The following is a 15,350-nucleotide window of genomic DNA, read 5'->3' as shown; positions in this document are numbered from 1 at the left end:
CATAGTGGGTTAGAGTCCCACCAACTGTCATGGCTTAGAGTCCCATCATGGGTTGGAGTCCCACTTTTGTAACTGGCATACAACAGGTTTCATTGTAACTTTTCCATACTTGCATATAATATATCCCTATCACTAGCTTCCTCCACTACTTTCCCTCATCCTCCCTCCCTCTTAAAACAATCTCAACAGATGACTCTGTTTTCATTCGTGTATATAAAGTGCTTCAACTGTATCCACCCTCCCTCTCCCTCTCCATCACCTTCCCCCTCTAGTGGTCTCACTTTCAAGCAGAGCCTGGCTTTCTTGTCATTTTTACAATGATGGTAGGAAGGCATTGGCCATGGTATTCACACGGACAAATAGACTGTATTCAGATGCACCGTCAATTACTGCTTGCTTGTTCCCTGTCTCCACTCCCTTCAATAACTTTCAGTGAATTGTCCTTTTTTAAAAAAAAGCCTGCATATGAATTTTTATAACAGCTTTATTTGTAATTGCCCAAACTTGGAAGTGCCAAGATGTTCTTCAGTAGGCTAATGGAGAACCTTTGGAAAACCCAGACAGTGGGACAGTTGGTAAAACAAGAAGGAGGAGGGGGAGGGGGAGGGGAGGGGGAGGGGGAGGGGGAGGGGGAGGAGGAGGAGGAGGAGAAAGAGAAGGAGAAGGAGAAGAAGAAGAAGGAAGAAGAAGAAGAAGAAGAAGAAGAAGAAGAAGAAGAAGAAGAAGAAGAAGAAGAAGAAGAAGAAGAAGAAGAAGCTGTTTCTGCTTTTTGCTCAAAACAGGAGTATGGGGCCTGAGTTCAAGCCCCAGTATCAGCACATATGCAAGCACACACACATGCATGCACACACACAACCACACACACACACAAATGGTTTATTTAAAAAAATTAAATGAGATAGGTCAATATGTGCTACCTATAAATGAATGAATAAATAGTAAGTTCTTCAGAGCTATTCTATAGAACTTCCCACGTGTAGGTATCTTCTATGACTCTTTTATGAGTCTTTTTCCCACTGGGCTTTCTTACTCAGCTGGTGCTCTACCACACATCCAGACAGGTATTCTGGACAGTTACTTAGGAGATACAATCTCTCAGACTTTTCAGCCTGGTGCTAGCCTCAAAATTTGATTCTCCAGATCTCAATCTTCTGAGGAGCTAGGATTGCCGGTGTGAGCCCCAAGCATCCAGCTCAGATTCTTAATTTGATCTTAACTGGGTTTGGGGGAGCTGGGGCACTGTTTATTTTTGTTTTTGTTTTTGCATTTTTGGAACAGGTTCTTATTATGTAGCCAAGTTCAAACTCACAGTCTTCCTGCCTCTGTATCTGGATACCATGATTATAGGTTTATGCCAACAATGAAAGCCTAACTGTTCCTTCCTTAAAATAAATTTCTGGCGTGAACTTCTTTGGTGGGCTGTGAGTGTGAATATTTAAACTATCCTGTCAGATATTCATCAGAAGTTTGCATCAGTTTGCATTTCCACAGATATGCCCACGTTCCCACATCATCACTGAAACCTGGAATCTTAGTTATTCAATTATTTGCAAAATTTGATTGTGCTTGTCAGTCTGGTTTCAGTGAAAGTCTGATGTTCTTTGTAACTCAAGAGAAATCCCCCAGATCACTTAAAAAGAATTAGGCTTTCTACTCCCTGATCTCTAACAACTAGGGTTGATTTGGTGTTCACGTGGACTCCCTGGGTCCCTTCATAGTGCAGATAAACAGAAACAGCAGAGTTGGGCTCTCAAATCTACTCATAAAACATGTAGGGTTTTTGTTTTAGTGGTAGTGTTAAGAATTAAACCTAGAATTTCACAAATTCTAGACTAGTGCTAGATCACAGCATCATTTTGATTGCTAGACAGAAAGGAAAGAACAAAAACTCCCTCCTAAGGAAGAAACATGTTGATCCTGAGGGACTAGAGTTAGCCCTCCCTAGTAACCATGCTTGCAGCAAAGGCCATTTTGCTGGGATGTGGCCAGGTGGGGCTGTTCCTGGAATGTAGGTTTGGGGCTGCTTAGGTAGGGCTACCTGAATTGATAGCTGGAAGCCTACAAGGCATTATTTCAAGCAATAATAAAGATGGGGCAGTAAAGGGAGCAATGAACTCCTTTATCCCCTCTAAAAAGCCGCCTTGATCTTTGCTGGTCTGCAGGGCCACCTCAGGATGGAGAAAAATCCTATTATGAAAAAAGAAGCCCATAGTCAACTTATCTGGGGAATGTTCAGATGGTAGAAGACCAAGGTCAAATAAACAGTGGACAATCAAAGAACATTCAGATAACTGGCTTCTAAAGTCCCAATCAGTTATGGTTCTAAGCTTTAAAGTACACACAAAAGGACTTAGTTGATGCAAATGAAATATACAGGCAAGAATTCTTTCCCTGAAGTGTGATCCATTATAAATATCAACTCCACATATCATAATTGTGTGTCCTTCCACGAGACACCAGATAAAACACTTGAATTATATCAAACTCATCATCCTTCCCATATATCAACTTAGCAACAAAAACAAAGCATAGGGTCCTACTCTTATTGAAGAGGAGAGAGTTCAATTTGCTTTATTGTCCTCCTCTAGGTTACATCTTGCCTAAGGCTATGGTTTGAATATGACTTCTCAAAAAACATGTGCTGGAAACTTAATCCCCCTCCAACAGCATTGGGAGATGGTGCCTAATGACAGATGGTCAGGCTATGATAGTCCCGCCCTCATGAACCAGTTAATGCCACTCCTTAGTGTATAGGTTCATTACCAATGCAGGAGGTTCCTTACATAAGCCTGAATCTGACTGCTCTGACCCTATTTCACCCCTTCAATGTTTTCTGTGTTCCTTTTCCATGTTCTCATCAGATAAGGCACTAAGAAAGGGCTGGGAATATGGCCTAGTGGTAAGAGTGCTTTCCTCCTATACATGAAGCCCTGGGTTCAATTCCCCAGCACCACATATATAGAAAACAGCCAGAAGTGGCTGTGGCTCAAGTGGCAGAGTGCTAGCCTTGAGCAAAGAGAAGCCAGGGACAGTGCTCGGGCCTTGATTCCAAGCCCAGGACTGGAAAAAAACAAAACAAAACAAGAAGGCGCTAAGAAAGCCACTGCCAAATGCAGCCCTCATCCTACTTCCCAGGCTCCAGACCTATTATAAGTCAATATATTTCTGTTCATTATCATCTATCTTGTATCTGGAAACCTGTTATTGCAGCACGGAGCAAGCTAATACAAATCATAAATCGCATAGATGTGATGTTCTACATTTGTTTTTCATCATTCATGTATCAGTAGAGCCAACAAATATGAAAGCTCTATGTTCCAAGCATGGAGAGTATAAGAGATTTTCAAGTAGACGGTCAATGATAGAGAACTCCACACGGTACTTGGGCAGAAGAAAAACTTTATTTGGCCAAACTGCTGGCCTGTTGCTGAATCCCAGGCACTTGTGGCAGGCCAGAGTCACTCACAGTGATGCCTTACATAGGGCAGGGGGCTGGAGGTGTGTCTAAGGGGATTAAGGTGTGACCTCAGAGAAGGGGAAGGTAACTGCCTCCAAGTGTGTCAGTTACTTAGGTAAATGGATGGAGCTTTAAACTAGCAGGGGCATCTGCAATGGAGCTCCCCCCCCAACACCACCCATGCACCTTACAGGGAGACAAAGATAAATCTTATTTCCTGAATAAAATGATTAAGCTCAATGTTTACTGAGTAAAACTCTGGAGTCTGAAAATTACAAACAATAAAGCAATTCAGAAGCTGATGTGTATAACTCTCAACGTGATGCCCAAAATAAGGCCCTGAGAAGACATATGACACTTTGAGTTCATGTTTCCACTTCATTCTCTGGAACGCACAGAGCTTCTTACTAATTGCTTCGTATTTCAGACGATACTTACATGTATATTTTACTATGGAGGGTCACAAAATCCTTAAGTGTCTAAAGGGTTTTAGTGACATACCTATGAATGTTAGGAGAATGGGAAAGGAATAGGCTGGACTCGATCCTCAACAGATGAGGACTGTTTATTGAGGAACAGCAAGGGGCACAGCCCTTCCCGTGGGATTGAAGGTTGTGCCAGGGACTGGATTTGGGGGTGGGCTTATATTGGACTTAACAAGGAAGCAGAAAATAGAAAATGGGTTATGGTCTCTTGGGGGCCCAGGAAGATGTCCTTGACTAGGCCCACAGTGGAATGCTCCACCTGGGGTAAGGGGCTATTGTCCCCTGGGGACCAAGGGTGGTGTCCTTGGCCAGGCCCCGATTGGAATAACCTGCCTGTGGACAGGCATGTGGTCAAGCCTGTTCTTTCTTGACCTGGAGGAATAAGGCAGGAGTCAATCTTTCAATGACCACACCAAAGCTAGTAAGAAAATGAAGACTTGAATGAACTTTGACTGATTCTCAAGGAGAGTTTCCTTCCAAATGCCTCAGAAAGATGACAGATGGCTGTGACTTCACAGAGACCCTTTGGGATGCTAGGTGCTTCTTGTGCTCAGTCAACATTCTACCAATGATTCAGATTCCATCTGGATTACTTTTCCATTACTGCACAACTAACTGCTGCAACCCAACAGTTTCAACCAACAGAAAGTACTTATTTCACATTCACTGAGCATTAGAATTTCAGGCTTGACTTAGCTGACTCCTTTGCTTTACATTTACCATGAGGCTGCAAACACAGATCATAGCAAAGGTTGAGATTCCATCTGAAGATTCATAAGAAAATATGTACCCTCAAGCTGAGAGATTCCATTCCTTGAAGGCTATTGGCTAGGGGCCCTAGATACTCATTTGTTGCAAACCATGGCTGGGAGCAAAGCAATGATGGAGACCAAACCACTGTGGAACTGGTTTTGGGGTGCCAAGGGACCTGCTGTCTAAGGCTAGCAACAGATCCAACAGGGCTTTTATTCATTATCAAGCAGGGGAGTATGTGCAGAAAACAAGGTAGCCAGCTCTAAGATACAAGGGCACCAGAATGGGGGGAACAATCCTAGGATTAGTGACTTCCTGTCAACAGGAGGTGAAAGTGAGCAGCAAGCAAACAAATTGAATAGGCCCTGGCTTGGCTCCAAGTCTGTGGAAGCTCTGAAGCTGAATAGATTACACCTATGGTGGAATCTGTGGCCTCTGTAATGCTAAGAGAAATAGATCTTTCCAGGGCCACTCTCAGCCTTCTAAGAGTCAGAGAATTGCCTTCCAATTCTCTTTGGCAGACCTTGTGGCTCCACATATACAGGTTCCCATACTCATTGACTGCTGACTAAAGACTACCTTCAGTTCCTCTCCAACATGGAAAGTTGCCTCATCAAAGCCAATGGTAGAAAGGACATCTCTTCGCATGGCAGAAGTCATCATTGTTTCTAATCTTATTTGGTGGAATAGCAGTGGCATTGCATATCTGGCATGTTATGTTGGGTAAGAATAAGGTACTAGCTTTAGTCCACACTCAAGAGGAAGGGATCATAGAAGGGTATGGGTACCAGGGAGAGATCATTAGAGCTCCTTTAGAAGATGGGTATCCTTTAGAAGATGGGCAACCCCTGTTAGACTTCAGAACAGTCATTTCTCACTACCCTGCATGGGACTATGCCCCTCAATATGTCCCAGTGAGTACGTGGCTATCTCCCTGAAGAAGAGGAAAATATATCCCATGACTTCCAAAGACTCCAGGCTGGAAGCAGATTTTCCCAGGTAACACTTGTGAACATCAATCCAGATTATCTGGCTCCAACAGCCCACATTCCTCCATTGATTTCCCTTTGTAGCTTCCTTGATACAAAAATGTAATCAAGGAGGCTTATATGCCCCACACACTGGAATGCTAATTCACACTGTGAACCCACAAATTGCCCGAGCACTTTTGTATCACATAGGGAAGAAAGATGAGGAAAATCATACCTTTCATTCTTTTGCTGACAGTGGCCTTGGTAAGTTTTCCTGACACCGTGTTTAATTAACCCACATGAGTAATCCTAGGTCATAATTAGGAAATGTTCACTAACTCTTATGTCAACTGGTGGTGACCGATGAGCCTCCTCTTAAGTAGCCTGCCTTGACCTTCCCTGAACGTGGGCTTAATCAGGCTGTTCCAGCATCCGTTGTGTAAACACTCTCCTTGTCCCTTGTTGAACTGATCATGTGAATGTAGACCATGAGCATGTAAAATGCTCTTCAAATGGATTCTAGTCCTAAAAAGAAGAGCTAAAACCACAAGTTACAAAATGCTAGAACTAAGTATCCCTTATAAGACAATATAGATGAAAAGTCTATGACTTTGAACTAAGAAAACCAGAGTGACAAGTACAAGAAAGAGAAGACTGTCAAAACTGAAGTGTTTCTGTGTAAGAAGATATAATTTAACAAATTTAAAGATAAGCAAAGCCCTAGGTACAATCCCCCTTCCCTCCAGACATGATGAATAAACCATAGCCTGAGAAAAAATTACTTTCATATCATAAACCTAGTAAAAGATGATGTAGAATATAAAATGCATAATAAACATAATTTTAAATTGAGCAAAAGGCATTTCAATTTTCTTCAAATCATTTGAATACTCTACCAAAAAGGTATGGGAATGGCAAGCTAACAAATGAAGAGATAATGAACATCAGAGAGAAGCTACTTGGGGCCATAGTGCAACACCATTTCTGACTCCCTAGAACAGCTCCAATAAAAAGACAGTCTATACAATTAGAGGATAAGAAGAAAACCAGAAATCTTCAGGCATTGTTGACAGGAAACATAACCACTTTGGAAGAACGTTTGGAAATTTCTTTAAATGTTCAAAATGAACTGAGTGCATAATTATTTAAGTCTTAGTTATCTGCTCAAGGTGAATAAAAACATGATCCACATTCAAGAGTCTATATACAAATATTAATAGCAGCTCTCTCCAGAATACCCCCTAAAAGGAAAACACAAAATATCTACCAATTGATGAATGAAAAAAAAATTCTTACTAATTAGTGTAGCAAGGATATAGCGTTTATCACATAAAGGGAATGAAATACTGACAAGTGCTGTAACCCAGAAGAATCCCTAAAATAATATCACAGCAAGTAAAAGAAGACAGTTACATAGAACTGCATGTTACATAAATCTATGAATGCAGAGTCAGGGAAAGGAAAAATTTAGAAAAACAACACCAACGTAAAGTTGTCTAGATCAGAAGTGAGAATAAGGTAGATGTGGCTAATAGGTCATTTGGGGAATAATAAAACACCCTATGACTTCCACAACAGTCCAAACATCATTAAAAATAACTGGGCATTTAAAATAAGCCAATATTACAGAATGCTTATTATACTTCAGTGAATCTCTTTAAAGCTAAAAGCAGGTCACTGGTGGTTCAGATTTGCAATCTTGAGCTGAGATCTGCTATTTGAAGCCAGCCTGGGCAGGAAAATGCGAGGCTCTTACTTCTAATCAACCAGCAAAAAAAGCCAGAAGTGGAGCTGTGGCCCAAAAAGCAGAACAGCAGCCTTAACCAAAACAGTATCCACATTATCCTAAGTCTGTGTTAGTGCCAGATCCATGATGAGCAGACTATAACAAGCACTCCTGTGATCTAGATCAGAAATTAGCTAGCTGTTTATCACAGGCTAGCTTCCTTTTGATACTGCTCTTCAACTAGGAACACAGACCTCTTTGGGAGGAACAAAAATTGAGGTTTTGGATACAAAGAGAGGGAAAGAAACTCATCCCACATATAACTTTCTCAACGGAGCTGTCATGATTGTAAATTGAGTTTAATTTTTAATCAAGACAGTAGCTGCATAGCAAATGACATTCAATTGTCAGGTGACAATGGGCTAGAGCAAAATTCCTGCCAGATGTATATATACTGTGAAACAAAAACCAAAGCAAAGTTATCTCTGGGATTTAACCCTTTTCATTTAAGTACAGGCAGTATGTAAGAACCGACAGGCTTCTTGATGCAAAATCCACATCACACTCACCACAGCCTGGAGGCTGGCTTGTCTTCTTGTGCCAGAAAGGAGAGAAGTACTTTAGAAAAGAGGTTATTGAGACATAGCTTGATGGGACACAGTCCTCAGGGAGGAGGGATTCTCGAGACAGAGTAAGCAATGATCACCCAGCAAGAATTCAAGGTGATAAGGCTGAGTCAGATGCTACCGTATATAATGCTCCAGCCCCGCCTTGTGAGCTGAGGAGACCAGCCACCAGATATCTACTGCCTCACTGTGTCTACCCATCTCACTGGTGAGAACTTTCTAAGCTGTTCCACCTCTCCTGGGACTTGCTAAGCAGGTCTTTTGGTTTAGGGTTTTGGGTTTGTTTTTTGTTTTTTTTTGGGGGGGGGTTGTTTTGTTCTGCTTTTTTTGCTAGCCCTGGGGCTTGAACTCAGGGCCTGAGCACTGTCCCTGAGCACTTGAGCCACAGCACCACTTCTGGCCTTTTCTGTGTATGTGGTGCTGAGGAATCGAACCCAGGGCTTCATGCACACTAGGCAAACACTCTCGCCCTAAGCCACATTCCCAGCACCTCCTTGTTTCTGTTGGTTTGTTTGTTTCTGTTTTTTGCAAAAAATGGAGTGCAGTGAACATGATACACTGTATTCCTTTGACTTGTACCCTGTTTTCAGCCTTCTCCAGGGCTGCCTGCCTTCCCACCTCCTCCTGGTGTTCTGAGTCCTGAACTGCTATGGCTGCTTGGAGCTGCCTGGTGACAGGGGCTGGAGGATTTCTGGGCCAAAAGATCATTAGCTTTTTGGTGGAGGAAAAGGAGCTGCAAGAGATCAGGGCCCTGGACAAAAACATTACTCCAGACATCAGAGAAGCATTTTCAAGTAAGTGAGCAAAAGGCTTCAGGGCATGGCTCCATTGTGAATCCAGGGTGTGTGGTGATGGGGTCTGGTATGGAAAGGGGAGGATGCTTGTGCCCCTCGGGGTCTCCTCATGGACACAGTCATCCAGAGGATGCAGGAAGGGAACAGCAAGTGTGCAGTGCACATCTGTGGCAAGAGTAGATTGCGGGCCTGCTGGAGGAATGCAGAAAGCAGACACAGCCAGTCAATGGGCTTCTGAGCCTCTCTTCTTCTTCTCTCGTGGAAATCATTCACCAGCTCTGCCCCTAGTCTCCAGGTCTTTCAAGAACTGAGGGCTGCAGGTCCCTCCCCTACCGATTGCCAGAGACTGGTTACTTTTTGCTGCTTGCTGGTTTTAGTTTGGTGGTCACTGCATTTTAAATTGGGTTAAATACAATATGAGGGATTTTAGGAGGTTACTTTTTTTTTTTTTTTGCCAGTCTTGGGCCTTGAACTCAGGACCTGAGCACTGTTCCATGCTTCTTTTTGCTCAAGGATAGCACTCTACCTCTTGAGCCACAGCTCCACTTCTGGCCCTTTTCTATATATGTGGTGCTAAAGAATTGAACCCAGGACTTCATGTATACAAGGCAAGCACTCTTGCCACTAGGCCATATTCCCAGCCCTAGTAGGTTACATTTTGTGTGAAAATGTTTGTGGGAAATTTAAGAAGAGCTAGAGACGATAAATGTGAGCGCTGCCTAAGCAGGGTGCACTGCACAACAGGCAGAGCCAGGGCCAGTGTGGCCACACACTCTCCAGATTCCTTAGGCTGCTTTCCCCCAGTCCCTTTTCCTCAGCTCCATTCTCCTCAGGGACTAGCAGGAAGAAGGCTGGTGTCCAGGCAGAGCTGTTGGCTGCCCTCCCTCGCCATCTAGTGGTGCTTAGTGGTAAAGAAGAAGGAAAAGGCGGGGAAAGGAGGCTATGTGATAAAGATCTCTAATCATCCAGAGAATATGTTTTCATTTTCACTTCTGTGCCACCTAGTGTCACCTTCTGGAGCTAATTATCATAGTTCCTCTTAGACAGCGAGAAAGACTAAGAGCTAAGGACTAAGGTGAGAGCCCTAGCCCTGACATGGCCCCTGTAATTGGTCCTCTGACTCTGGGTCCAGAGAATGCTTAGTCTCTTTTTGCTGCCCCACTGTGTGCTCCAGTGGTTCCACACACACTACTCTAGCCTAAGAGGATTCAGTGTCAACCCTGGATAGACACTCGGCGCTCTCTGCACACACAGGACCTTCCACAGCTCTCCAGGACAGCACCCATCTCGTCTGTGCTTCTTTCAGAATACCCCAAATTTCCAACTTACTCCTCGGCCACCCTCCATTGTATTTATGAATGGAAGACGTCACAGGATCAATATCACTTATAATCCTAGTGTTTCAGCAGGATATGCAGGGCTATGACACATGGAAGGGGCAGCAGAAGGGAAAGAATGCAGACTCCCATGTCCTCCCTGTGCCAGGATCTGTGTGCCCTGTTTGCGGTGAAATCCCCTGGCTCTGGGCTTCTCTTCTCTTGTTACCCCATCTCCTCTGACACCAGTAAGAGAGAAGGGAAAGGAAGGGAGGGAGAAGCAGCAGATGCAACAGAATCAGAGATGTCCACGGTCCAATGCACATCTCACCCCAGTAGCCTCTTCAGTTCCCCTCCTCCACTAGAAGGCCCTGCTGGGAAGGCCTGACAAAGAAAGGGCCTGGCATAGCTGGCACTCGGCAGAGCATTAGCAGGCAGAGTAGCCCTAATTCACTGCCAAATTCAGTTCAATTGATCCTTCCTTTTCCTATCTCGAAAGTTAACCATAAGCAACTAGACCTACCCGTGGGCTGGAGGAGTAACTGAGCAAGGCAGGGAGGCAGGCATATTCTGGTCTTTTGGATAGATACCCAAAAGTGGGGCTGCTGGGTCATAGGGGAGTTCTATATATTCTGGACTGGCAGTGTGTGCTTAGCTCTGTCCCTGAGCTGCTCTGGCCTGTGTGCCTCACCTGTACTACAGCCGTCAGATTTCAGAAGGAAATCAGAAATCAATTGGAGAGGAAATTGCTTATTTGTGTGTAAATTATGGAGCCAGGCATCCACACAGACTGCATGAAGCACTGTGCTCTATTTGGTGGCCATTAAGGTGACACCATGATGAGCAGTGGTGTCTCGTGTGGGGATGGCCAGCTGGCTAAAGAAGCAGTCAGTGCCTTTGAGACTAACTGGGTTGCTACGGTGATGTCAGCTCTCAGGATATCTAGTATCTTAGAGGTTGACTTAAGTCTAGCACTGGAACGATCTAAGTTCCTCATCAATGTTTACACTCTACCTCTACTCACTCAAGCATGGACCATAAGGGCTGAAGGGAACTTGCTGATTGTGTTCTACCCAGACATAGTATCCACTGAGTCCTGTCTGGGCCAGGTCTGAAGTGCTCCATTGTTACATGTCCTTCCTCCAATCATAGCCCTAGAAGCTAGCTCCTGCTCCTCAGAACTCAGTCACGGAGTGTGAGTGGACCTCCTGATCACCTAGCTCTCTGTGTCAAGCTTAAACTGATGCCATTATTAGCTTTCTAAACTATAGCTCTGAAACTGCTTCACTGTCCATGCCAAATCTACATGCAAATACTATTTCCCTACAGGACTAGGGAAAATACTGTGTTTTCCCTCTTGTATCCAGCTCTCACAACCTCTCCATCTGATCTTGCTAAATATTACCAAGTTCTCTTTAATGAAATGAATTTTATATACTAATTTCACACAGCACACAGAAAGCACACAGCACAACTCACTGTTCAGATGCATTTCATTAAACAGGATGTCATGGAAAGGGTTTTGTTGATCCCACTAAGTACTGCAGATTTCTATTCCTGTGTCTTTTTAGCTCTTCCATTAACTGAAAGCGCTATTCCTTCCAACATTATCACATTAAGATTGTACCTGAACACCAAGACAATGGGCACCTGCATGAGGATCTTTTGTGAGCCATCCAGAAAGCTGCCCAATGCCTGTTCTGCTGTTCCCACAGAGCTACAGACCAAGGCCAAGGTGACAGTGCTGGAAGGAGATATTCTGGATGCCCAGTGTCTGAGGAGGGCCTGCCAGGGAGTCTCTGTTGTCATCCATACTGCTGCTCTGATTGATGTCACTGGCGTCAATCCCAGAGAGACCATCATGGACATCAACTTCAAAGGTACAGTGCCGGGGGGTCGGAGGGGGGAGAGGCGAGATGGAGGGCAACATAGATGAAAAGGAAGGTGATGAAAGGAAGAAAACAAGCCATTTTACAGCTCCTGCCTGTCCTGGGTCTGCTGCATCCCTGGCTCACCAGGGCCAGCTGAGAGAACTCGGGCTGTGGTCTGTGTTGTAGATGAGAAACCACAGCTGAGAAGGGGCAAGCAGATGGCAGGCCCCACAGCTTGTCCATGGGTGAGCAGAGATTTAAATACACCTGGATCTCTCCAGCTGCTATGATTGCTCTTCCTCCTGATCCTACATTCCACCCTCAACTAGACTCAGACCCCACACCCTCCATATCCATTCACCCTGCCTCCCTGGGCAGACCAGACCTTGTAGCAGCCTCCTCCGCATGCTCTTAACGCCTCAATCCTGCCCACCTGAAGTCAGGATTCCTCTAGCAAAGCCACTCCACGGTGCTCTGCTAGGAAACACATTTAGGACTTGCCTTCCCAGAACCCCTCCCATGCCGTCCATGACGGCCTCTCAGCTCACCACTGGAGGAGTCTTGACCAGCTGGTCCTAGCGATACCCAGAGCCACCCCACAGCTTCTCATCCCTAAATGATCTGTGCCTCTTTCTAAAGTACAAGTTCTTAATCTAGTACAAGTCTAAACATACTCCCTCGAGGAAGCCTGCCTTGTAATTTTTTTAAATCCCTCTGACCCCCTAGGGCCATTCTTCCCAGACTGAGTGCACCCTAGTCCTTTCCCTTTCATATCTTGACTTTCAATCTCAGGACTCAGTGGTTGCTATTTTAAACCACCAGTTGCCTTTGGATTTCCAGCAGTATCTCAGAAGTGGCTCATTCTAGTGTCTGATTCACCACCCCCATCGCTGTCTACAGTGTGGGAAGGTATGGCAAGGCCTTAGTTCTGCTCCTAGCCTTTCAAGGGATATTTGCCATGTTTTCCAACAAGAGAGGTGGGAAATGAGAGGGATGGTGCTACAGGAGTGACATCACTAAACCCTGTCACAGGCTTAGAAAATATGTCACAATGATGGTAATTTTTATCTTGCTGAACTTCAGTCTGAAATTACTTGTCCACCACATTTACCTTAAAATGAGGCCAGAAGTCCTGAGAGTAAAATTATAGTAAGACTCTTAAATGGGTATATTGCCTTTGCCTGGGACAGTTCTTCCTTCTGTTAGAGAAGTTGTCATGCTGTGCATTTCCACCATGACCAAAACTTCTACTGACATAGAAGTCCAACAAGCTCTGACAATGTGAGTGTTCCCAGCTGAGGACCCATTTTGCTCTTTAGTTCTCCACCATAGTCCATAGAAAAGACCAGTGCAGAGCCTGAGAATGAAAGCAAAAAGGAAATCTTATCATTCCTACAGTTCATAGCTAGGTAAATGAAGGCAGAGAAAGACCTAGACTGACTTTGCAAGGAACACAAAACCCATCCAATGGAAGCTGGGTCTCTAACATCTACCAACTAGATAACAACTTGCCCATTTATGCATAGAATGATGATCTGACAATGACTCATTGACTTATAAAAAAGGAAAAAAGCAAAACCAACAAGTAATGTTCATTTACATTAATTGCTTGGGTGATTTCCCACCAATCTAAAAGAACATGAGCTCCTGAGATTATGTATTTAAAAGGACCTGTTATGAAATGATATATATATAATATGCATACTATATATGCTATTGTTATATGTATATAATAGTAACTTAAACCATTATATTGAAAAGGACAAAATCAAAAAGAATATGTAAGGCTGGGAATGTGACTTACTTATAGAGTGCTTACCTAGCATGCATGAAGCCCTGGGTTCGATTCCTCAGTACCAATATACACAGCAAAAGCTGGAAATGGTGCTGTGGCTCAAGTAGTATAGTGCTACCCTTGAGCAAAAGAAGCTCAGGGACAGTGCCCAGGCCCTGACTTCAAGCCCTTAGACTGGAAAAGAATATATGTGTGTGTGTGTGTATATATATATATATATGTATATATACATATATATACATATATATATCTCATAAACACATGCTCATACATAGGCAGACACATAGGAATATGGTCCCACAATGCAGAGTCAGAATCTCTTGATTTGGGCATTATTCTTGTGGCTGTTGCTACCATTGCCCATATTTGCCTCTGGGACAGATAAAACCCACCCAAATGTAGGTTTCCTTCAATTGGGTGAAGAATATAGATGACCATGAATTTGAAGGCATGGAAAACGCTTTGCTTTGTCTCCGCATGTTGACACCATCTTCGCCTTTGACAGGTACCCAGCTCCTATTGGAAGCTTGTGTCCAAGCAAGTGTACCAATCTTCATCCATACCAGCTCAGTGGAAGTGGCAGGACCCAACTCCTACAAGGAGATCATTCAGAATGGCCAGGAGGAAGAGCCTCTCGAATGCAGGTGGACTGAACCATACCCATACAGCAAAAAGTTGGCTGAGAAGGCTGTGTTGGCAGCCAATGGGTGCACTCTTAAAGATGGCGGCACCTTGCATACTTGTGCCTTAAGGCCTATGTACATCTATGGGGAAGGAAGCAAACTAATTTCCCCCATTGTGAAGAGAGCCCTCACAACCAATGGTGTACTGGAAAAAACAGGCCCATTTTCTCTGGTCAACCCAGTCTATGTGGGCAATGTGGCCTGGGCCCACATTCTGGCCTGCAGAGGCCTGAGGGATCCCAAGAAGGCACCAAGCATCCAGGGGCAGTTCTACTTCATATCAGATGACACACCTCCCCAAAGCTATGATGACTTAAATGATACCCTGTGCAAAGAATGGGGCCTCCGCCGCGACTCCAGGCCCAGCCCTCCTCTCTTCCTGATGTACTGGCTTGCCTTCCTGCTGGAAGCAGTGAGCTTCCTGCTGAGCCCCATCTACACATACCGACCCCCCTTCACCCGACATTTACTGGTACTCTCAAACAGCGCGTACACCTACTCCTACAAGAAAGCACAGAGGCATCTTGGGTATGAGCCCCGCTTCTGCTGGGAGGAAGCCAAGCAGAAAACCACAGAATGGGTTGGTTCACTTGTGAAGCAGCACAAGGGGACACTGAAGTCAAAAGCTCAGTGATGTGGGGGTAGCCATCTTCCCAGCCCCCACTTTATTATATTTTATGTTTAAAATTTCAAATAGTTGTACAGGGCATTACAGTTTACAAGGAGAGCACTCTTGCCACTAGGCCATATTCCCAGCCCCAGGGATTACGGTTTAACATGTCCATTTATATTTCCAAGGCTTCTCAATCAGTCACCCTTTCCAGCCATCCCACATTCCCTCCACCTCCTCTCTGTCCTTCAGGATTCACCCAT

General features: G+C 44.4%; 1 protein-coding gene across 1 annotated transcript; it reads left to right on the top strand.

The window, feature by feature from the left end:
* The first annotated feature begins 8,562 nt into the window (after positions 1-8,562).
* LOC125345254 (3 beta-hydroxysteroid dehydrogenase/Delta 5-->4-isomerase type 1-like) lies at positions 8,563-15,299 on the top strand. Its single transcript, XM_048337463.1, has 4 exons — positions 8,563-8,812; positions 11,844-12,008; positions 14,300-15,183; positions 15,240-15,299. Exons 1-3 carry the CDS (start codon positions 8,668-8,670, stop codon positions 15,109-15,111), a joined length of 1,122 nt encoding a protein of 373 aa, XP_048193420.1. The 5' UTR covers positions 8,563-8,667; the 3' UTR covers positions 15,112-15,183; positions 15,240-15,299.
* The last annotated feature ends 51 nt before the right edge of the window (positions 15,300-15,350 follow it).

The sequence above is a fragment of the Perognathus longimembris genome, unplaced genomic scaffold (assembly GCF_023159225.1).
Source record: "Perognathus longimembris pacificus isolate PPM17 unplaced genomic scaffold, ASM2315922v1 HiC_scaffold_5440, whole genome shotgun sequence".
In the NCBI taxonomy this organism is placed as follows: domain Eukaryota; kingdom Metazoa; phylum Chordata; class Mammalia; order Rodentia; family Heteromyidae; genus Perognathus; species Perognathus longimembris.
The sequence above is the reverse complement of the archived record's forward strand: the minus strand, read 5'-3'. Positions and strand labels throughout refer to the sequence as shown.

Bases quoted from the DNA above. Each gene is read 5' to 3' on its own strand.
- LOC125345254 (XM_048337463.1), top strand. From the start codon at position 8,668: ATGGCTGCTTGGAGCTGCCTGGTGACAGGGGCTGGAGGATTTCTGGGC. The intron at 8,813-11,843 runs GTAAGTGAGCAA...CTGTTCCCACAG, and splicing joins CATCAGAGAAGCATTTTCAA to AGCTACAGACCAAGGCCAAG. The intron at 12,009-14,299 runs GTACAGTGCCGG...CGCCTTTGACAG, and splicing joins CATGGACATCAACTTCAAAG to GTACCCAGCTCCTATTGGAA.